The sequence below is a fragment of the Poecilia reticulata genome, chromosome 18 (genome assembly GCF_904066995.2).
Source record: "Poecilia reticulata chromosome 18, P_reticulata-male-v2, whole genome shotgun sequence".
Classification (NCBI taxonomy): domain Eukaryota; kingdom Metazoa; phylum Chordata; class Actinopteri; order Cyprinodontiformes; family Poeciliidae; genus Poecilia; species Poecilia reticulata.
The window spans coordinates 22926861-22951608 of NC_088847.1; the positions used below are offsets into that span (position 1 = coordinate 22926861).

The 24748-nt window shown below is 38.6% G+C and overlaps 2 protein-coding genes across 2 annotated transcripts; both read left to right on the top strand.

Moving 5' to 3' along the window:
- The first annotated feature begins 223 nt into the window (after window positions 1-223).
- Window positions 224-7539, top strand: LOC145548863 (uncharacterized). Its single transcript, XM_081599927.1, has 9 exons — window positions 224-485; window positions 823-964; window positions 1584-1761; window positions 2055-2196; window positions 4403-4546; window positions 6201-6259; window positions 6346-6384; window positions 6460-6536; window positions 6757-7539. Exons 1-9 carry the CDS (start codon window positions 418-420, stop codon window positions 6853-6855), a joined length of 948 nt encoding a protein of 315 aa, XP_081456053.1. The 5' UTR covers window positions 224-417; the 3' UTR covers window positions 6856-7539.
- A 12519-nt stretch (window positions 7540-20058) lies between these two features.
- On the top strand, window positions 20059-24218 carry LOC145548866 (uncharacterized). The gene is made up of 6 exons (XM_081599931.1): window positions 20059-20334; window positions 20624-20765; window positions 21010-21153; window positions 23465-23643; window positions 23719-23795; window positions 23965-24218. Exons 1-4 carry the CDS (start codon window positions 20220-20222, stop codon window positions 23529-23531), a joined length of 468 nt encoding a protein of 155 aa, XP_081456057.1. The 5' UTR covers window positions 20059-20219; the 3' UTR covers window positions 23532-23643; window positions 23719-23795; window positions 23965-24218.
- The last annotated feature ends 530 nt before the right edge of the window (window positions 24219-24748 follow it).

Below are 24748 nucleotides of genomic sequence, written 5' to 3' on the forward strand. Positions count from 1 at the left end.
AATTTGCAGTTTGTGTATCGCTTCAAGTGGAGCTTCAGCTCATGTGCAGAGCTTCAGTCATGGAGGAAATCCATGACTAACAAGATTGATGAAAGCAGCGGTGAATGGTGTCTGAGAGAGGCCACTGAGAAGTACACTGGTTGGAATTTTGACCGTTATTGGAGCGGGTAACTGAATCTCAAAAACAATATCTAGAATTTCTCAGTTGTTGCCAAAAAGTGACTAAATCTAAAATTTCTACTGAATTAAATCTCCTGTCAGTTTTCTGGTCTGCTGCTCTGTAAAGTTTTATGTGTTTCAGAAACTCTGAGTAACATCAGAAATCTTACTAACATCTTCTGTTAAAGGTGGCAACCTCCCACCTGGATAAACAACAGAAACGACATTACAACACCAGGATATCAGTTAACATCCGAGATGAGAAAACGATCCGACATCAACAGACCGAACTCATCACCACAGACCACCATCATCCCTGTTATGAGGTAATTCAGTTTTTACATCATGTTAATAACTAATCAGAAACAGTTGGTGTCTCTAGTTGAACATGAAGAATAGTTTGATTCTGTTAATATTTTAAAATTATTTATTGTAAAGCCTAACCATGAAGCTTTAATAATTAGAAAAAGTTTACAAATTATATGTGAATTGATTTTATCTTTAAAAGAGATTAAATAGATTCATGGAGCAAAATAAACTAAAACATAATGAAATAAAAACACTGAAATACAAATCAGGCGAGTTACTGAAGATTCCTGATGTAAATAAAATAATTTGAGCAGATTGTTTGTTTTTTGTGATGTTTGTTTCTGTTTCTCTCAGAGTTCCTTCAAACTGTCAGAGGACTATCAGCTTGTTGACCTTTGACCCTGATGGAGATAATGTTAAATGCAGATATGGATCCAGTTCCAGTAACTCTGAGTGCATCACCTGTACACCTCCGTCTGTCCTCAGTCTGTCATCAGTGAGTAATAAATGTTGGTGTCAGGTTGCAGCAATGCAACAGAAAATGTTTACAGTTAATGAAACAAACTTTACTGATTATTTAACTATAAATGACTAATGATGAGGGGCTGCACAGTGGCGCAGTTGGTAGAGCTGTTGTCTTGCAGCAAGAAGGTTCTGGGTTCGATTCCCGGCCCCGGTCTTTCTGCATGGAGTTTGCATGTTCTCCCTGTGCATGGTGGGTTTTCTCCTGGTACTCCGGTTTCCTCCCACAGTCCAAAAACATGAGTGTCAGGTTAATTAGCCTCTCCAAATTGCCCCTAGGTGTGAGAGTGTGTGTGTGTGTGCATGGTTGTGTGTCCTGTGTGTCTCTGTGTTGCCCTGCGACAGACTGGCGACCTGTCCAGGGTGACCCCGCCTCTCGCCCGAAACATTGGCTGGAGACGGGCACCAGCACCAACCACATTAAGGGATAGGGTGCAAGAAAGTGGATGGATGAATGGACTAATGATGAAACATTGCTCTGAGATTTTTTAAATAAAAACAAATATTGTTGGTACGAACAAAAATAATATGAATCCATAGCAGAGAACATTAAATATAACATAGTTTATCTTTCTCTCTCTGTCCTCTTCCAGCCTTGTTCTCTATCATTCAGTCCAACTAACAGCAGCGTTGAAGGTTCATATGCAGTTCAGCTGATGATGGAGGATTTTCCCACACAGACCATCAGTCTGACTCAATCTGATGGTTCAACATTTTCATTTAGCCCCAGCAGCTTCATGAGCAGAATCTCTGTCCAGTTTGTTTTCAAAGGTTTGATTTCATGTTTCAATCAACTTCTTTTATAGTCAGACAGCAACACTGGTATTAATACATTTAATATTCAATAAGTGTCTGTTTAAAGATGATAACTAAAGACTATTACAAGACATCAGGCTTTTAAATTCCAGATACAGAAATGTAACACAAGAAGACGGATTATATGACCAATGTGTGACTTCACTGAATTTATCTTTTAAACAAACTGTCTACTTATTTGTCTAGACAAATCATTTTTAATGTGTTTCATTAGTTCATCTGCATTATTTTTCCCTGCGTTGCTCCAGTGGATCCTGCAGCTCCGTCCTGCACAGCAGGTGAATATCTGCCCAGGTTTCTGCCTCCAACTCCTGAACATGGAGCTCAGTTCTTCATAGACGTTAATGAGACGATAGAAATCAACATCACAGCAGAGGCGACTCAGTCTGTGTGAGTAGAAAATAAGTATTGCTTCTAATCCGAGGTAAGTTTTCACGTACTCTGAAGGCATAACGAAAGGTATGCCAAGAGTGCTTATTGTTGGAGATGAGGCAGTAAATGGAATCAGTCATGTTTGCAATCCCAAGAAAACGAGAGTGGTTTCTTTTCTTGGTGACACTGTATCTGATTTGACTCATAAGTTGCTCTCTCTAACCACTGATCAGCCAAACATGGAGACTTTAGTTGTGCATGTTGGAGCCAACGATCTGGCAAAGCAAAAATAGGAGATTCTAAAAGGGGACTTTAATATTCTTCTGGACACTATGGGAAAATTTAAAAATTTCCAGCCTCCAAGTCACTTAAACTGGCTCTTTTAAACGCCAGATCTCTCTGTGCTAAAGCTCTATTAATTAATGATTTAATCACTGAGCATAATATTGATGCTTTATTTCTGACAGAAACATGGCTGAATGACAATAATGAAGCAATCGTACTAATTGAATCAACGCCTCCTACGTACAATTTTTTAAGTGAGAATAGAAAACACAAAAAAGGAGGAGGCGTGGCTTCAATATTTAAGAATGAACTGTAGTAAAATCTTTCTGGATAATTTTACGTCTTTTGAATATCTTGGAATCGAGGTAAAAGGCCACAAACGAACTTTGACGCTAACTCTATACAAAACACCAACATATGTGAAAAATTTCTTTGCGGACTTGAATGAGCTTCTATCTCTCATATGTATTGATTACGATTCTTTGATAATTGTCGGTGATTTCAACATTCATGTTGACAACCCCAAAGACCAAGGGGCTAAAAAGCTCTGTAATATATTAGAGAGTTTTGGTTTAACACAACATGTCAAACAAGCAACACACACCCATGGACACACACTGGACCTGGTTATCAGTAAGGGGGTGAATATTTCCAATGTCTCTGTAACTGATGTCACCCTGTCGGATCACTTTGCTGTTTTCTTTGACAGTTCTTTATCCGTTAACCCACTTGGACAAAAAGCTACTATCACAAAACGTACTTTCCCAGAAAACACAGCAGAAACATTTAATCAAATCTACTCTTCTTCCTCACCCTTAAGCTATAATGACGTAGATAAGTTGGTAGATGATTTCCAGTGCAAACTTTCAGATATCATTGATTACATTGCCCCCATTAAAGTGAAGGTTGTGACTGGTTGGAAGAAATCTCCATGCTAGAGAAGCTCATCCATGCGTTTATCTTTAGCCGCATTGATTACTGCAACAGCGTGTTCACAGGTCTGACTAATAAATCAATCAAACAGCTGCAGCTGATCCAGATGCTGCTGCTCGTGTTCTCACTAAAACCAGGAAGATAGAGACATAACACCAGTTTTAAAGTCCCTACACTGGCTCCCTGTAGCTCAATGAATAGACTTTAAAATACTGATGTTAGTTTATAAATCTCTGAACGGTTTAGCACCACAATACCTTAAAGATCTGTTATTGCTGTACCAATCGTCTAGAAATCCTCAGATCTTCTGGTTCTGGTTCTGCTCTGCATCCCCAGAACCAGAACCAAACGAGGAGAAGCAGCATTCAGTTTCTATGCACCACAAATTTGGAACAAACTTCCAGAAAGTTTGTTCCAAATCTGTGGGGTGCCTTTAAATCTCAACTTAAAACCCACTTGTTTAGAGTTGCTTATGGCTAAATTAGGATTAGAGTGCCAGTTTTGATGTCTTCCATGTTTTTATCTTTACTTTTTATTTATTTATTCTCACTGTTTACGTTTTAATGATGTAAAGCCCCCCAGAAAATATCCTAGATAAACGACGTTTAACTAAAGTCCTACGGGGTTTAGAGTCCCAGTTGCAACTAAAAACCTAGGTGTGAGTACCCTTGTTAGATGGCATTCTAACTAAAACGCTGAGGTTTTAATGTTTTTATTTTTTTTGTTTTTATTTGTTGTAATCTTTTTTCTCTTTCTCACTGTTTATTCAATGTCACATGCTGTTTTTATTTTAATTATGTGAAGCACTTTGAAATGGCTTGCTGCTGAAATGTGCTATACAAATAAAATTTTGATTGATTGATTGATTGATTGATTGATTGATTGATTGATTGATTGATTGATAATTCATGGTGAAAATCATATTTTAAAGATAATTTTTAAGGCTGGTTTGAGGGCATTTTGCACATATAACCAAACAGACTGATGTGTTTCCTGTGTGTTAAAGGATCACTGAGCTCCTGTTCAGCGGACCGTTCAACATGACCAAGAGTTCATCTGGTTCAGGATATTTCACCCTGACATGGACGCCGTCTTTCAGTCAATATGATGATAATGAAACTCATCCCATCTGTTTTGCTGTCCAGGCAAAGTCAGTATCTGATCTGATCAGAAGTTTCAAAAGTTCTCATATCCTCTACTTAAGTAGAAACACAGATACTTGTGACTGATAAAAGTAACAAAGTGCAAAGTAAAAATTAAGTAAAAGTACAAAGTACAGGTTTTGAAATGTACAAGTACAAAAGTTAAAAATTATTTTGATATTCATTGATACAAAATGACTTGCGATATGGCTAAATAACTAAAAATATAATTCAAAATACATTAGATTATAGTGGATATATCATGCTTTTACATAAACCTTTCACTAATGGTCTGTATAAAGGTGAACTGCAATATTTTGGTTTGAATTCCTGGTTATTGTAGCTTCACAGATCCCTTGTTCATTCCTGTTCTGAGGTTTTACATCAACTCGTTTTGCTGCGTTTTAAATGTAAATGAGACATTTCAAGCCCCGCCCCCTACAGGTCACAGAGGGCTCCTCTCCACCTCATTCAGCCATTTCTGTAGTTTGACAGCGATAACACATTATATACCGGCAGAGAAACTTTCTTCTTCAAAGTTTATTAAAAATGTCAACAATCATCCAGCATCCATACATGTTGGAGTCAGAATCTGATCCAGAGAACAAGCCTGCAGAACCACACATTTAAATGAATGTATCTTACATCCTCTCCATTCATACCAACTACCTACAAAATGAAGCGTAGTTTAACTACTGTCCATACAAATCAGATGATTATTGCTACAATATTAATGAAGTAAACAAAGCCTTGAGATAATTCATGAGTTAGCTAACATCACTGAATGCATTTGCATCATTTGTTCCCCAAGACAAAACAAGCCAAATAATTACATCCTAAACATGCAGAACAGTTATATTCTCAAAGAGGAAGCTAAAAGCTAGCACACAGCGCTAACAGAAGCTAAAGGCTCGATGCTACTAGCAAAGCAATGGCAGGACGTCAATATCAAAACATAAGATTCATGTCTAAAGTAAGTTTTGTTGTCGTTTTAGCGTTATTTGGAGCTCACCGCTTTGCTGTGTCCCTAATTTCTGTAGAGAAGGAACTGACCCTCAATCAGAAAGGTCTTCCTGAAAATCCCTCCACAGTGGCAGAGGATGCAGAAGGACTCTGCTCCCAACAAACGGACTTTCCCATCTGATGTGGGAACATTACTGAGAAAAATAGAGAGTAACCAGACACTTTGAAGAGGTTCGGATTCTGATTAGTGATGTAAGGAATTGTGTTGGTTAATACACCCTAGAACCAAACATTTTGACTTGTTTACCTCCAACTTCAGCAAAACTGAAGTTGGACTACAAAATCATTGTCAGGGAAAAAAAAGGGAGGATTCACAAAACTAATGAAAGTCATGACCGTCTTCAGCAGTTCCACAGCAAATGTGGTGACGTCACAATCGAGACAATGTTATAATGAAAATAACGAGAGTAAAAAATAAAACCCAAAACGAATATAAAGATATCTATGCAGCACCAGGAGAGAATGAATTTTAATATTTTGCACTCCGAGACACTCAAAGTACACAAAAAACATGTACTTAAGAACTAAAAAAGTAGATTTTGCATGATATGTCTCCGTTATAGTTATTTAGAACAGTATTTAATGGCCATTACAAACATTGTTTAATGTTAATGTTTTGGTGTTAAATTATCTCCATAGTGCCTCCAGTTCTGTCTACCAGTCTGAACTTCGATGTGTCATTGTGACGGTTTCAAACAGTGAGTAATTTCTTTCTTTTACATCTTTAATTTATTCTTATTTGTTATTTTCCAAACTCATGATGTTTCTGCTGTTGTTATCCCAGTTACCGCCACAGCAACTCCAAGTCCTCCTCCCAAAACATGTAAGTAGGATGAAAACAGGAGTGAAAGTAACAGGAAGTAGTTCTTTATACCATGTTGATCTCTTGTTCTTCCAGCTCGTCTTACGGTTCTGAAGCTGAAGATCTCGACTACGCTGTCACTGAAAGACAACAAGGATGAAATCGAGAAAGCGGTCAGTGAAGTCCTGGACTTTAACACAAACCATCACAACCTGAGTTTAAACCAAACACATTTCACTCAAATGTCAAATCATAACCCAAAGTGATCACCTGCAGTGATGAATGCAGTTCAGCTCTGCTGTTTTCTTTTTAATGTTGATCAGATTCTGTTCAGTATATTTTATAATTCTCCACTGACTGTATCTCACATTCATCTCATGTTTTCTTCTGCAGATTAAAGATGAGCTGATCAGACGAGGGCTGCCTGCAGACATAAAGGTCCGCCTGCTGAGCGACGGTTCAGTGCAGGTTAAAGAAAAGGCTGCCCCCTAGTGGCTAAACATGAGAATGAATCTGAGCTGCCCCCTAGTGGCTAAACATGAGAATGAATCTGATCCTTGCAGTAAATATTACTGGGTTTATCTGTTTTTACTTCTTGTGCTTTTTAATAAATCTGGGGACTTATGGTTGTTTTAGTTAGTGTGGGAATACAAGTTTGATTTGAGTGATTTTTAAGATGTAATTAAATCAGTAGGATTTTATGAATTAGACTAAATTCTTAGAGGTGTGCAGGATATATGGATTACCTTATATATTTAATTTTTAAATGTGTATTGATCTTAAACTGATTGCTATTCAAATTTCTTTATAAGCATTATATAGAATGTGCATTAATTCTTTGTAATCAAACTTCTGTTTAACTCTGTCACATGTGGGGTGATCAAGGGGTCAAGGAGAGGTCAAGGAGAGCACTGTTTGGTCTCAGAAACCAGTCTGAGGCTGATTAGGATGATAGGGAAGACAACTTAGTGGAAACCACCTGGACACAGTGAGGTATAAATGTATGTGAGCTACAACAGTCAGTCAGATAACTGGGTGAGACACGGTGATCTCTGAAGACGTATCTTTATCAAGGTGGTTAATGTTTCCTTTTGTTTGTGATGATCAATGATCATGTTGGGATGTTGGTGTGATTTCATGCTTTTGATTGGTTGAATAAATTATTGGTTGATCTGTGATGGTTGTCTGAGTTTCACTTTAACTTTCGGCATCTACAGACCTGGAGAGACGAGAAGTGACAACGAGCAACAGGTAGAAATATCTCGTCTCAATAGTAGTTAGACTAAACTTAGTTATGACAATAAACTAAAATAGTGCAGTGGATTTTTATATCTGTGTGAAAAACTTTATACAATACAAATACTTTCATAAGGATAAACGGACAAACAGAAGAAAATGTAAATAAAATCAATATTTGGTGTCACCTGAACTATTTATTAAGTCGGGTATTTACTGAGGGTTTGGTATTTATTTATTACCGTTTTCCATGTGTAACATTTATGGCTGTGAGGTTTTTATTGACTAATATCGTGTCATGTTCTGCACTTATTGACAAGTAATTAACATGTGTATTGATTATGTAGAAGGACATTTTTTGCATTAGTTGTTTTTTATCTCTAAACTTGGTAAAGAAAACAGAAACTTCTTAATCCTGGTTGAGTTTGAAGATGTTACAATATTTCTGTGATTTCATGATTTTAATGTGGCCATTTTACTTTGCGTGATTCATATATAGAGAATCTATAAACTGGGCAACAGTGGAGAATTAAATAAATTGAATCATATTTAGACTCTTTGAAAAAAGCTCTTTAAATAAATAAATGATTCAAAATGAACCACTAACTTCTGTCTAAAAATAACTTTCATAATTGGATGTTGTTCTGAGAACTACAGATTTTCCATAATGTGGAGAAAATCGGCTAAAATCCTGTTTTGTGTTTGTGAAATGCTGAATGTTTGTTTCCATTAGGCTGCTGAGATTGTTGCATCGTCTGCTGAAGATTTATTAATGTTTGGTGTTTGTGATCTGAAAATGACATTTGTTTTTACTCTCATTTTCCATCCACACATGGATGAAAAGTTGTGTTTTATTGTAGAGTCAAGGAGGAAAAATGTAGCAACTTTTGAACTAAAGAGGAAAGATCTATAGTCAACACACAGCTTCAGTTATTACAGCTGGAAACTAGAGATCAGGTCCGAAACCTGGGAGAAGTGATGAACTCTGACCTGAACATTCAGAGCCACATGAAGACGGTTAGAAGTTTACTGTGTTTTATGACTTTGTAGTTCTGTGTTTTTCTCATATAATGCTCTTTGAACTGCTTTTTTGCTGAAATGTGCTATAGAAATAAACTTTTATTTGACCTGATTTTAGTTTATGTAGAAAACAAACAGATAAGCACATGAAAAGCATAACAGCTAAGAAAAAGAAGGACTTGCCGAGTTTATGAAGTAGAAATCTTTTTCATTAATAGTAACAGTTACACTACTGCTCCACTAGATGGCGAGCTACTTCTCAGTTCTACTGTGGTAAAAACATTGTTAAAGGGTTAATAGAGAAGCCATGTTGTGATGAATGAATGAAGGCAGAATTTACTTTGGAATTTAATGTCTTTTGTTTTGGCTCCACCAAGCTGAAAGGTAACAATGAGAATAAATTTGATTAATATTTATTATTACACATATAAGGAAGTTTCCCTTTGTCTTCATCCATTCTGTTAATCCTATAACATTTTGGACTTGAACTCAAACACCAGTTCAGGTGGACAAACCCACATAAAACACTACCACTGTCTTGATTCACTGCAGAATAATCACAAGCAACATAAACCCAAACTATCACTCCAAGCAGGATCGGGTCTCAGATATTTAAGATTAACAGCAACATGGAATGATTATATGCTGGGAAGTGACCAGAAAACGAGACACAGGAAATGCAAACACAACAAAAAAATGAAAATAGTTAGTCTGACCTCACTTATACTAAGGAAAACCAACACAATCCAGAAGCTGGACAGACTAACAGAAATAATAAAAAAACAAAACTCTAAAGTACAGCAGGAAGCAGTGACAGAACCGTAAAAACAAAAAATAGAAAAATTTCTAAATGCTTTTGTGGCAGGAAGTAGGTGGATACTTCACCTGCTGGCAGGTAAATACTGGCGAGCCAATAACACTAGGGGGAGCTCATTATAAACGCTGAGGCCAACTGTAGACTGACACTCACCTTTCAGTAAAGGAGAAATCAAATAAACTATTGAACAAAAGGTTGAGGAAAGATGGCAGAAACAGTGGAATGAAGAAAGAACCGATAGGCGGCTTCACAGAATCCAAAGAAAAGTTGGTGTTTAGAGGAGAACCGGAAGAAATAGAAAGGAGGAAACCATTAAATCCAGATTATGTTTTGGTCCTACAGGGTAAAATAGGACTTTATTTAAAATGGGAAAAATCCAACAGGAAAATATGAGCTTTGTTTTCAAGAAGAGACAGTAAAACATGATGTTTTGTTCCAAATGTCCTGCTGAGAATTAGTGGAGTACAAGACAATAAATTACAGTTAAATATGCAAGATACTGTAGACAAACTTTCCACTTTTGAACATTTTTTGTTCTTTGATGAAATACCTTAAGAAGATGAATTTATAGAAAGGATATAAAGAATTTTTTATTTATTTATTTTTTTACCAGTTTGTTTTGTTTGGATGAATATACATTCAGCATACCAGTTCTCTCCAGTAGAAAGACTTGTGCAGTGCTGGCTGAGAACGGATGCTTAAACAGTTTTCATTTCTTGTCTCTTTTTCTACTTGTGTTTTAAATAACAATTTGCCTTTTATTTATTTACAGTATTTTATCATTTTCTTTTAGCTCCGAGGATCAAAGTTGGTGCAATCTAGTATTGCTTACGCCTGAGATGGTGTAAGCAATATTTTTTTGTGGATCAGGATTACTGCCCCTTGTGCCTTATTATTAAAGTTAGAATGGAAACTCTGTCCAATCAATCCAGTTCCTCCTAAGCCTGATATGATCTGCTATTTTCAAATGGGTTTCTTGTAAAAATATTATTTCTGCGTTTAGCATCTTTAAGTGAGAAAAAATCTTTGTTCTCTTGTTAGGCCCATTCATTCCTTTCACATTCCAGGTAATGAAACATGTTAGAGTTACACCTATATCTGCTCTGACATTATAAATGTCGTGCAACATATGACATGTTTAGAAATGAAAAGCAGGTTGACCACCCCCAAGCGTCTCTCGATAGCAAATAAAAACAACCTAAATAATATAAGACAGCAGTATAAAATCTCAGTTCAATAGAAAGCAAAAGAAACAATAACACCTTTATAAAAATAAATCTCCCTTTAACCCCAAACAGAACATGTCGTATGCCTGCCCCCGGAATATCGGCAAAACGCAGGTTCTCTTCTAACTCCTGAGCCTTCCGATACACCCTCTCCTTTTAACCTGTGAAGAGCCAATGACCTTTTAACAGTGATGGCTTGTATTAGTTGAAACCATTTCGATATTAAAATTAAAGTGAAAAGCATGCAGTCAACGGTGTATTGAAGTTGAGGGATTTTCCCTTATGGAAGACTCGTAGGATAGCTGGGTAGCGCAAGCAAAATTGTATACCGTTCTTGTAGAATGCTTGTTTAACGCCGTTGAATTCAGCACGCTTCCTCGACAGGGGGGTGCTGTAGTCAGGGTATATTCTCAGTGTAGCGCCGTGGTAGGTGATTGTGTGCTGCCTTGCCCATTGCAGTAGCCGATCTTTCTCCTGGCGCTTTAGAAAGCACACCACAAATGGACGCCGAGGGTGGTGAGTAGTGATTTCATATACAGTGAACCCTTGCTGTAACGCGGTTCACTTCCCACGGTATCGCTGCTTCGCAGATTTTTTTGTGTAGTTTTTTTCCCCACAGCGTTCTTCGTCCTAATTGACCATATGATTGGTAAAAACAGTCTCCACGCTACCTGAGTGCCAATAACGTTACGGTGTTTAATACACATTGGCCACTCAGGAGATGGAAACTGAAACTTTCAATGTCTGCTGGAAAAAAAAAACTGTGGCCAGAGGCAGCAGAACCCGACCGAAGGCTCGTTTGATGAGATCCGTCGCTCTGCCGTAGATTCATCCATCCATCCATTTTCTTCCGCTTATCCGGGGTCGGGTCGCGGGGGCAGCAGCTTCAGAAGGGAGGCCCAGACTTCCCTCTCCCCAGCCACTTCTTCCAGCTCCTCCAGAGGAATCCCAAGGCGTTCCCAGGCCAGCCGAGAGACATAGTCCCTCCAGCGTGTCCTGGGTCTTCCCCGAGGCCTCCTCCCGGTGGGACGTGCCCGGAACACCTCACCAGGCAGGCGTCCAGGAGGCATCCTTGCCAGATGCCCGAGCCACCTCAACTGGCTCCTCTCGACGTGGAGGAGCAGCAGCTCTACTTTGAGTCCCTCCCGGATGACTGAGGTTCTCACCCTATCTCTAAGGGAGAGCCCAGCCACCCTGCGGAGGAAACCCATTTCGGCAGCTTGTATCCGTGATCTCGTTCTTTCGGTCATGACCAGGACGAAAACCACACTGCTCTTCCTGAATCCGAGGTTCGACTATCCAACAGACCCTCCTCTCCAGGACCCCTGAATAGACCTTACCAGGGAGGCTTAAGAGTGTGACCCCCCCTGTAATTGGAGCACACCCTCCAGTCCCCCTTTTGAACAGGGGTACCACCACCCCAGTCTGCCAATCCAGGGGAACTGCCCCCGATGTCCAGTAGTGGGAAGTAATGAAGTACAAGTACTTCGTTACTGTACTTAAGTACAATTTTCGTGTATCTGTACTTTACTTAAGTAGATTTAATAATGGATACTTTCTACTTTTACTCCACCACATTTTACAGTAAGTATCTGTACTTTCTACTTCACTACATTTCTACAAAACTGTCGCGTTACTCGTTACATCCAAGTCGTGTTGCTCTTTTTTTCCGTTAAAATGTGAAGTTCAGGGACTTATGGTGGCGCCGTAAAATCCAAGCAATAACGTGACTTAGTGTCTGCTGTCACCCATCGCCTCCACTTTTACTTGCACGCGGAGCTCCAGACATGCGCAGTGGTTTCCTCTGAGATGTCTGTCTAATCGCCAGTAATATAATAGCGCTGCATAAATCATAAGATATGGCGACATGTAAAATCAGCAGCGCTTCGCTTTCACAGACGGTGGAGACTTCGTCCAACTTTTAGCGTCACTTGGAAGGAAAGCTTAAAGAAAGGTAAGATCTGTGGACTGATGCTAGCAAAGCTAGCTGTACAGAGACACATGCTGCATCTGCGATGAAAAAAAATTGTCACTCATGCGCTGAATTATTGTGTGGAGGTGTTGACTGAGGTGTCGCAAATATGGGACAACTCTGTGATCAAAGTCTGCAATATAGTGATATGACATTCAGGAACGATCCGATTCTTCTGGACGGATCTTGACCAAGTCCTAAAGGACTGAAGCCTCACTGAGAGCCGTTCTTTGTTATTGTGTATACTGCAGTCGCTATATATATACGTGTGTGTGTACATACACACATTTATTTAATCGCGGAATAAGTAAAAGTTGAATGTATGAATGCAGAGCATGCTCATTGCTCATTGATTGATTTCATCTCATGTCATGGTGGCAAAGATGGCAGCAGGAGGGAGGATGAGAACAGTCACCTCCTTCTGCTTGGTTACTTCTTGCTTGTTGCGCCATTGGACAGTGTTCATAGTTGAATGTTGCTTACCGTTAATTGCTGTTTCATGGTTTAATGGTGCAGACAGTTGTGGTTTCTGACATGAGCAATATGGGCAACCGCCCAGGGCGTTATTTTTATAGGGATGGCAGGAGACCTCTGCGGATTGTAGCACAGCGATGAAAGCAAAACAGAATGAAATGAGTTTTAATTGATACTGGTTAAATATATTTCAGCTCTAAGTATTTAATATCTAGGTGTTTTTATGGGAATGTAGATCTTTCAGATCAATCTGAGAACCAATTTTGATAAGTAAACTTAATTTTATTGTGTCATTTAGCACGGGGCGCTGGTCTTGGGTTCGGTGGTCTTGACTACAACTCTTCTACATGTCTCCTTGGTTGCATGTCCTCCCTCCGCACACCTTCTTTACATCCCCTTTCAGTTGGATTTGTTTCTAAATAAATGTCACTAATGAAGCTCATGTTATGTTAGGACAGGAGACAAAATGTTTCCATCCCTGAAATTATGATTCATAGAATCACATATCTAAGTCTAAACTGTTACAGAGAATAAACACAATAAGAACATGTTTAATCTGTGGCATTGTTTATTACAATGGCACCTCTCTGATGTATTAAAATTAAATACGATTGGCACACTAATCGCTAACCTATTAGCGATTAGGTTATGTATTCAGCAAGTACTTTTACTTTTAATACTTAAGTATTTTTAAAAGTCAGTACTTTTTTACTTTTACTTAAGTAAAATGTTAATGTGGTAATTTTACTTTTACTTGAGTACATTTTTGACTGTGTATTTGTACTTTTACTTAAGTACATTTTTTGAGTACTTTCTCCACCACTGCCGATGTCCATGCGATATTGCAGAGTCGCGTGAGCCAACACAACCCTGCAACATCCAGAGCCTTAAGGAACTCCGGGCGGATCTCATCCACCCCCGGGGCCCTGCCACCGAGGAGCTTTTTGACCACCTCGGTGACCTCGTCCCCAGAGATTGGAGAGCCCAGCCCAGAGTCCCCAGGCTCAGCTTCCTCAACAGAAGGCATGTTGGTGGGATTGAGGAGGTCTTCGAAGTATTCCGCCCACCGGCCCACAACGTCCCGAGTTGAGGTCAGCAGCACACCATCCCCACTACAAACAGTGTTGGTGCTGCACTGCTTCCCCCTCCTGAGACGCCGGATGGTGGACCAGAATCGCCTCGAAGCTGTACGGAAGTCTGTCTCCATGGCCTCTCCAAACTCCTCCCACGCCCGAGTTTTTGCCTCAGCGACAACCCGAGCCGCATGCCGTTTCGCCCGCCGGTACCCATCAGCTGCTTCTGGAGTCCCACAGGCCAAAAAGGCCCGATAGGACTCCTTCTTCAGCTTGACAGCATCCCTCACCGAAGGTGTCCACCAACGGGTTCGAGGGTTGCCGCCGCGGCAGGCACCAACAACCTTGCAGCAAAGGGAAAGAGTCTAGAGGAGTGGCTGGCCTCTCTGAGACTGTAAAAGGGATTGTTGAACTTTTCAATGCTTAAGTCAACATGCATTCGCCTGAAAATCTATAGAAACAGAGCTGTTTTCATCTCCCTACGTTGGCACACAGCTTCACACAGGACACTTAACTGCCTTCCTTCTCTTGCCAGAGCTCACTTGGTCAATAAAGGATGGTTGAAACTTGAGCAACAAGGCAATTATCTCCAAACATGTTTTAGTTAAAAATTTAAAGTATGATAATGACTCCGATAGGCCGCCTCGGCAATGGAGGTACGGAACATGGTCCACTCAGACTCAATGTTCCCCACCTCTCCCGGGACGTGGTCGAAGTTCTGCCGGAGATGAGAGTTGAAGCTCCCTCTCACAGGGGTCTCCGCCAGACGTTCCCAGCAGACCCTCACTACACGTTTGGGCCTGCCAGGTCTGACCGGCTTCCTCCCCCACCACCGGAGCCAACTCACCACCAGGTAGTGGTCAGTGGACAGCTCCGCACCTCTCTTCACCCGAGTGTCCAAGACATACAGCCGCAAATCCAATGAGACGATGACAGAGTCAATCATCGAACTGCAGCCTAGGGCATCCTGGTGCCAAGTGCACATATGGATGCTCTTATGCCTGAACATGGTGTTCGTGATGGACAATCCGTGACGAGCACAGAAGTCCAACAACAGAACATGACTCGAGTTCAGATCGGGGGGGCCGTTCCTCCCAACCACGCCTCTCCAGGTCTCGCTGTCATTGTCCTCAAGTTGTTGTGGCGTGACCTGTTTTCTAGATCCTCAATGCGATCCAAGAGTGGCACATTTTGGGCTTTTAGAGCTTCAAAAGCAGATTCGGCTGCACAAATCTTCTCAAAATTATTACCCGCGAGTGATTCTGGCGCGGTTAGGCGTTGTTGCATAAAACCCACCGTTTCTGTCAGAGCACTCACCGAAGCTTGTAACGGCACCAGTGATTCTTGAATGAGGGTAGAGATGTCTTCTTTTAAATTTTCTCGTTGCTTGACTAATTCTTGCACTAGCTGGCTCATGGTTATTCCGTCACTTTTGGATGGGCTAGCATCGGAGGCCATAGTGGCTAGCTTACTAGCAATGGTGTTCCGCGTGGTCATCGAGGAGGTTTGTTTTTGCTTGGAGGTAGCCATTAACAGCCCAACGTCGCCCAACACCGTAACGCGCCCAAGATACACCAATCCTGTGGTTAAGGTATTAGGTTTGGTCACATAAGTTACAAGTTGGGTCGAAGCTCTTCACACTCGCGGCCTACTCCTTCATGACTCAAACCAGAAGTTATGACGTAAAGCTCTTTGAACTGTCTTGTTGCTAAAATGTACTATGCAATTGAACTAGATTGATTGTTTTAATTTAACATTTTTTTCTGATTTTCCAGTAAATTTTATGATCATGCACAGAGCTCCTCCTATTTCTGCCTCCAACACAACAGAGCTCAGTTCTACCTGCATCAATCAGACTATTTTAATCACCATCAGAGCAGAAGCAAATCAACTGAATAGGAATAACACATTTAAAATAGCAGCCAAACAAATTATGGTTCACACTACAGCTGTTTGTTAGACTCACGTTTTAAAAAAAGGTTTCATTTGAATCTGGCTCCATGAAAGACCTTCCTCTGAGTTTATTTAAAGCACAGATTCACTGGAAACCTGATATTTAAATCCACTGTTTCAGATGACAGATGAGCTGGCAGCAAGACAGCTAAAACGTTTTATGTTCATTGAATTGTCTATTGAAAAAATGGAAAAATAATTACAATTAATAAGTTATATAGTTAGCAGACAGAGCAAATTAAATACATAAATATCTTTAAATAATCTGATCATTGACAGATTCCTAGTTAAACACTGACTCACTAGAATATTTTCTAGTGATTTTTAAACTAGCAGTTTTTTAAACTAGCAGTTTAAAAATCATCAGGAAATTTAATATAAAAACAATCTAACAAAAACCATAATTATATGATTATATATTGGATATAATCCATGTTCCTGCAGAGATAAACTGCTGGTCTGCAGCCATTACAGTTTGTATTTGGTGAAACCAGTGGTGAACTGGTAGTGATCAGCTCTGATCTGTGAACATCTTAAATATTCACTGAGATACAAAAGCTGAGATAAATAATGAACCTGGTGGAGCTGCAGGACTTAGAAACATTGAGATGAAGCAGAAATAGATTTAATATCTTTCAGTTTGCAAAGCAAATTTGACCTCCCTGGAAATGTTTTTCTGATTGTTATGAATCAGGTGTCGACATTTCCTGGTTCATTATGTAAATACAGTCTATAAAAAGATGTTTCTATGTTCCCAACAGTAAACAGAGAGAATAAGGAGAGACTGTATAAAGTCGACTGTCTCTGATGATCTGATCTTAGTTAGCAGAACCGATTCGTTCATCATGTTGCTCTCTGTGATGATGATGATGATAATGGTGATCAATTGGACAGAAGCTGCTTATACTGGTGCTGTGTTTTCATACACCACTAAAGACGTACAAGGAGACACTTATACAGTAAGATGAGATTTTCTAAAGTTTCTTTTATTTTACCTTGTAAAAAATATTGTCTTTTATCCAACATCTCTCTACTTTAAATCTAGACTGTGCATCGCTTTAAGTTTGGCAACAACTCATGTGAGGAGCTTCAGTCATGGCCTTGTTCTGGCTGTAAGAAGATTGATGAAAGCAGCGGTGAATGGTGTCTGAGAGAGTATACCTCATGGGACAGTAGGAATTTCAAGAATTACTACAATTACTTCTCTCGGTGACTGAATCTCATCATAATGCAAAAATATATCTAATAATTTCAGTTTTTTCCAAGAAATCTAAAATTCCTCCCGTCAGTTTTCTGTTCTGTTCTGTAAGGTTTTCTATGTTTTAGAAACTTAGTAACATCAGGAATCTTCCCAATATTTTCTATTGAAGGTGGTATACTAGCAACTGGATAAATAACAGAAACAGCGTTTCATCTGGCCTCGCTAAGATGTATGTTGAAGGTAGAAAACGATCCGACATCAACAGACCGAACTCATCACCACAGACCGGCATCCTTCCTGTTATGAGGTAATTCAGTTTTTATATGTTGTTAATAATAAATACCTGAAATAGTCGATGTCTTTGATTGAGCATAAGCTGCATTTTGATTCTGATGTTATTTTGTTGTTTTAAAGAAAAATTAGATCTGTAATCAATTTGATCTGTAACAGAGACCAAAGAGTCACATTCATTTTGTAATTAATTTAAAATTATTTACAAATAAGATACATACACAATTTCTCCTCTATACAAATTTGAATCTGTAAAATGCAGCTTAAATTAGACATATTGAATATAGAGACCATTTAGTAATTTCTCAAAGAAACAATGTGAGCCTAAAAAATGATGGAAGAAAAGTATTGAAGCACAAATCATTCAGTACACTGAAGCTCCTCTGTGTAAATCAAATCATTTTAACAGATTATTTGATCTCAGGGGTTCGGATATAATTATGTGGCGTTTTGTTTTCTGGTTCTCTCAGAGTTCCCTCAAACTGTCAGAGAAATATCAGGTTGTTGACCTTTGACCCCGATGGAGACAAGGTTCAATGCAGATATGCATCTGGTTCCTCAGAGTGCTACACCTGCACACATCCGTCTGTCCTCAGTCTCTCATCGGTAAGTAATAACTGTTGGTGTCAAGTTACAGGAAGGGAAACTGAGGTTCACAGGTAGAAGAGACGAGGTAAATATGCTTCAGTCAAACTGAGTGACAGTTTGACTGGAGGGAGAAAAAGCAGAAGGTCTGAACAACAAGGAGAAATGCAGTTTATGGTTAGGGGTCAAATTTAAGACTGATGTGTGAGTTGAGTTGAGTTTTGGTTTAGTTTAGGGTTTGATACAGAGAGGAAGAAATAAATGTGTGTGTGTAGGTGTGTGTGTGTGTGCGTGCGCGCGCACATGGGAAGGTAATGGGGGTTGCCAGGGTTTTCGTAACAGCACATTATGTAGCCATATAAAAATAAGCAAATTGCTGACAATTATATTATTAACTGCAGCAAGGTCACATCATTGATTCATACATGCCAGTTGCCTACATTAACAATTACTTTCTTTCATATCATCAAGGTCTTCTAATTTCTGCCTTAGAAATAGCAGAAATGCATAGCATGCAGTAAAGTAAAACATTGATACATTTTTGTTTGGGTTTGGACTTTCCTTTGTAAATCAATCAAATCAATCAGATTTTATTTGTATAGCACATTTGAGTAGCAAGGCATTTCAAAGTGCTTTACATCTTTAAACACAAAAATACAAAGTCATACAACATTGAATAAACAATCAAAACATTAAATTTCCTGCCGAGTCGAAGTTCTGCCCTTCGAATCGGCAGAAAAAATATACATAAAGAGAGAGAGACAGAGAACAAAAAGCCAATTAGACCTTAAGAGCGTCTTGCAAATGTTAGACATGTCTCCTGTAGCTACAGCAAAAGGTTGATTGAAAGTCAGGTGTGTGAAAAAGATAAAGCAAACACTGTAAGCTTCAGGACTGTGTGAACCTGAGAACCATCCTGTCTGAAGGTGAAGTGGCAGAAATACAGACATTTTTAGTTTGTTGGAATCTCTGACAATAGTTTGTGCAAAAATAGATAAGGACTTACCAGTGTTTTAATGTAAATCCTGTTTTATTGGTGACATAATTTATTTGGCAATAATACTTTTTTGTATCTCGTGACCCAGGATTTTTTGGAAGTAGTTTTAAATAGTTTCAACATCAAATCTGAAATTAGTTCACTGTATTTCATTGTAAATACAAGTGTTACCGCCTGGCTCAGATGACCACAACAATAAACAGAGTGGACATGACAAGAAGAACCATTTTAAGCCCTTTAGAGGCATCTATTATTAAAATGATTGTCTAGGGGTGGTGGGCACTGGAGTGTGCTCCCTCTGTCTGGTCGTCCGACTGGTGCAGATCTCCCTCAGTCATGGACTGGTTGGCCCCCACAGGTCTTGGCGTCTGCTCCCAGGTCTGGTCAAATGTGGTCCATCTGAACCACGACTTGGCTCCCACACCTCCGGCTCCGCCTCTGGATCTCATCAGCCATGAATGGAATGGGCGCTCCTTATATACGTGACCATAAACGCCTCCCACCTCCAAGACCTTAAGCGAAACATAGTTAACAGGCCACAATGCAACCCAGCAGGGGGCCATTGCAAGTTTAAATGTTTAAGTTATAAAATTATTCAGTAACCTGTTTCTCACTGTAACAAATCTAAAAAACAAACAAAAAACTGTTTTTATACTCAGATTTTATATTTACGTTAACCCTCGATCCCAGGGGTTTGAAAAGAGTCCAGTTCTTTGGAAGAATATGAGTGGTTCCACTAAATATTTTAAATTGCAATTAACTGTGCTGTGTTCTCAGCATGAACTCTTAATTGATGTGCAGAGAGCAATACATTTGCAACTTAAGTTATATTGAAATTAATATTGTCAGTTTGAACAAACACAAATAAAATCCATAATGAAATCCAGTAAATATAATGTTATTAAACTTGATTTATAATCTGTGATTTCTCTCTCTGTCCTCTTCCAGTCTTGTTCTCTGTCATTCAGTCCAACCAGCAGCAGCGTTGAGGGTTTATATGCAGTTCAGCTGATGTTGGAGGATTTTCCCACACAGACCATCAGTCTGACTTATTATGGTGGTTCAAACACATCAATAAGCTCCAGCAGCTCTATGAGCAGAATCCCTGTCCAGTTTGTTTTCAAAGGTTTGATTTCATGTTTCAATCGTGTTGCTTCACTGCAAAGTGAAACACTGGTGTAAATAAATTTAGCATTCAATAATTATTTGTTGAAATTTGATCAATAATGAGAAATGGCATTTACGTTTCTTAATACAATAATGTAACACAACAAGAAAATCCAATATTATTTTTAACAGCTCAGATGGACAACTGTGTAACTTCACTGAATGAATCTTTAAACTGACAGCAGTTGTTAGTTTAATTCTGCTGTTTCATGATTTAATCTGCATTATTTTTCCCTGCGTTGCTCCAGTGGATCCTGCAGCTCCGTCCTGCACAGCAGGTGAATATCTGCCCAGGTTTCTGCCTCCAACTCCTGAACATGGAGCTCAGATCTTCATAAACATTAATGAGATGATAGAAATCAACATCAGAGCAGAGGCGACTCAGTCTGTGTGAGTAGAAAATAAATATTGTTTCTAATCAGAGGTAAGCTTCTAAATAATTCAAGGTGAAAATCTGAAATCTGATCTTTATTGTGTTAAAATAACACAATGACTCCAAATGATACAAAACATATAAAAACCTGGGCATAGTTTTCCCTTTAGCTGTCAGATCATAATTACTTCATAAAAATATCTTTTCAGTACATTTAGCACATCTAACCAAAGAGACTGATGTGTTTCCTGTGTGTTAAAGGATCACTGAGCTCCTGTTCAGCGGACCGGTCAACATGGTCAAGAGTTCATCTGGTTCAGGATATTTCACCCTGACATGGACGCCGTCTTTCAGTCAAAATGATGATGAAGAAACTCATCCCATCTGTTTTGCTGTCCAGGCAAAGTCAGTATCTGATCTGATCAGAAGATTCAGACGTTCTCATATTCTCTACTTGAATAGAAATACAGATACTTATCTGAAAAAGATTGATAAACGTAACTAGTTTAGTTTAGTAAAAGTATACGTGAAGCCGGGATTAATACAGCATACGGAGCTTCAAATAGAAGGGGTACTTTATTTTCAAAAAGACAATGTTCCCTCTGAGTTGAAAAAAATAAAAAGAATAAGATTCAATATATTGAGAAATAAATGGCCCGTATTTTGAACAGTAGAAAGCCTTAGCTTCAGTGAAATGGCATTCTAACAATTCGGTTAGGACTCAACAGAGTAGAGCTTCACATAAAAGCTGACATCTAACTGCATATAACAAGCGGCAGTGGCACCTCTAAAAGAGGACAAACAGAAAAACATGACATTAGCATCATCTCTGTAGCTTTGTCCAAGGAAGATAATTCAGTTCAAACATTAATTACCGAACACTTGTATTCCTCTGTCATGTGGCCATTATAGAGTCGTTTTCTCCTCCAGGACTCGGATCCAAAAAATGTCCTTCTCTTCCGTTTTATCAGTTAGTGCCACCATAGACATAATAGAATAGATGCCTCATGGACCGCTCTCGCCTATTGTCGCTGACAAGATTTAGGGCGGCCATCTTGGAGTGGTCCACCACTCCACTCAGCGTTATGTGTTTAGCAGCACAATGACGTATCAGCGCATTTAATCGATCGTAACACGCTTTTTTGTTACTGGAAACCATATTCAAACATCTATCAAAGCTACATTAATAAACAATTGTATTATTTAAGTATGTTTTTAATACATAGTTCAGCATATTTAAATATGCTTAGTGGCTATAACAATAGAATAGGAATGGAATATTCTGATATTGATGAATGATGAGCATATTACAAAGCCCACAGCCGTTCATAATTTATTTAATACATTATTTAGTAATATCAATACATATTTATATAACTATACAAACAGAGATAAATAATGATTAATAATGGCACAAATAAATAATGATTAAGACTGAATAATATATATTGGATACATGTTTATGTGTATGTAAATATATATGTTTTTCAGCCGATGAGTTCTAGCGTCAGAGATTCAGCAGCTGAGATTGAGTCCAAAATCCGATGTGAGATTCATCCGTGCTGCAGTGAATCCCTCTCTCTTTATAGATATCTCCCTCTTCCTCACATCGTGTCTTTATGAAACTTTCAAAACAAAAACGAAAGATTTAGGATGTATCTTACTAGTTAAAGAATTACTAGTGAAAGAATTACTAGTGAAAGAATTACATTACACAGGTGGCAAAGACTATTATAAATAAGACTATTATAAATAAGACTATTATACATAATAGTCTTTGCCACCTGTGTAAACTTTGCTGGTGAATGTTATAACACATAATATAAGTTTTATAATATGTGTTACATTGTTTCATTTCTAATGTAGGCTCTTGTGTCAGATAATCTAAGTCAATGTTAGAGAATAATTAATTTCTTTAGATTTACAGAATCTCAGTTAGCCTTCTTAGCGGGGCTGAACCCCATATTACACCAAAGACTGTAGCTAATATTAGCTGGTATCTCGCCAGTGGACATAAATACAGTAAAGTAATATTCCAATCACAATATATACACAATAATATGTCCATCTTACTTGTGAAATGTTGTCTGTCGAGCCCTCACATCAACAGTCCATCGATCCGAACAACAATATCCCGCAGTGCTGAGGCATCTTATGCTGTTTTGATTGAACAAAGTAGGAAGGAGGACTGCTCCAAGATGGCCGCCGTATTTCCTGCTCCGGAGCAGCCAATGCGGGGTCTACTCTTATATTATGTCTATGAGTGCCACAGTACATAAACAAGAGGGTTTTTTTCTATTTCCGGTAATTTTAGACCTCTGTAACAACAGCACCACATGCTGACAAAAACAAGAATTACAACCAGTCGGTGAAATAAAAGCAAAACATGGTTTACAAAATACATTTGACATGTACCCATTTTTCACCTGGTTATAAGGTACAGGTTTTGGAATGTACTTAAGTACAAAAGTAACAAAATAATTTTCACCTTCAGTGATACAAAATGTTTTTTGGAGAATCCCTCTTGATATTGACAGAGGTTGCTGAATCTGTGATCCATAAGGGCTCCAAAACAGACTTCCCCCATTCATGTGGGTACAATTATGAAAAGACATTTTGAACTCTCAATACACAAAAAACACATATTTAAGGACTAAAAAAGTTATTTTGAAAAAGAGTTTAATATTAATGTTTTTGTGGTAAATTATATCCCCAGTGCCTCAAGTTCTGTCTACCAGTCTGAGCTTCGATGTGTCATTGTGACGGTTTCAAACAGTGAGTGAATTCTTTCATTTTGATGATTTATCTTACTTTTTATTTCGTGAACTCATGATGTTTCTGCTGTTGTTATACCAGTACCCGCCACAGCAACTCCAAGTCCTCCTCCCAAAACATGTAAGTCGGATGAAAACAGGAGTGAAAGTAACAGGAAGTAGTTCTTTATACCATGTTGATCTCTTGTTCTTCCAGCTCGTCTTACGGTTCTGAAGCTGAAGATCTCGACTACGCTGTCACTGAAAGACAACAAGGATGAAATCGAGAAAGCGGTCAGTGAAGTCCTGGACTTTAACACAAACCATCACAACCTGAGTTTAAACCAAACACATTTCACTCAAATGTCAAATTCTGTTTTTAATGTTAATCAGATTCTGTTCAGTATATTTTATAATTCACCACTGACTGTTTCTCACATTCATCTCATGTTTTCTTCTGCAGATTAAAGATGAGCTGATCAGACGAGGGCTGCCTGCAGACATAAAGGTCCGCCTGCTGAGCGACGGTTCAGTGCAGGTTAAGGAAAAGGCTGCCCTCTAGTGGCTAAACATGAGAATGAATCTGATCCCTGCAGTAAATATTACTGGGTTTATCTGTTTTTACTTCTTGTACTTTTTAATAAATCTGGGGACTTATGGTTGTTTTAGTTAGTGTGGAAATACAAGTTTGATTTGAGTGATTTTTAAATAGCATTACACAGTAATGTCTTTCATTTATTTCATTTATATATATATATATATATATATATATATATATATATATATATATATATATATATATATATATATATATTCATTTAATTTTAAAATGTGTATTAATGCTAAACTGATTGTTATTCAATTTTCTTTATAAAATTTATATGGTGTGTGCATTAATTATTTGCAATCAAACATCTGTTTTACTCTGTGACATTTGGGATCATCGAGGGGTCAAGGAGAGCGCTGTGTAGTTTCAGAAACCAGTTTGAGGCTGATTAGGACGATAGGGAAGACAATTTAGTGGAAATCACCAGTATACTGATTAACTCGTGTCCTTGAGAAGAATACTTTGTTCAAAATAACACCTGGATTATCTCTGGGTAGAAAATCATCATGAAGGAGAGCGTCCATCTCCTTACTGCCACTGCATGACGGCCCAGGTAGAAAATCCACCTGGACACAGTGAAGTATAAATGTATGTGAGCTACAACAGTCAGTCAGATCACTGGGTGAGACACGGTGATCTC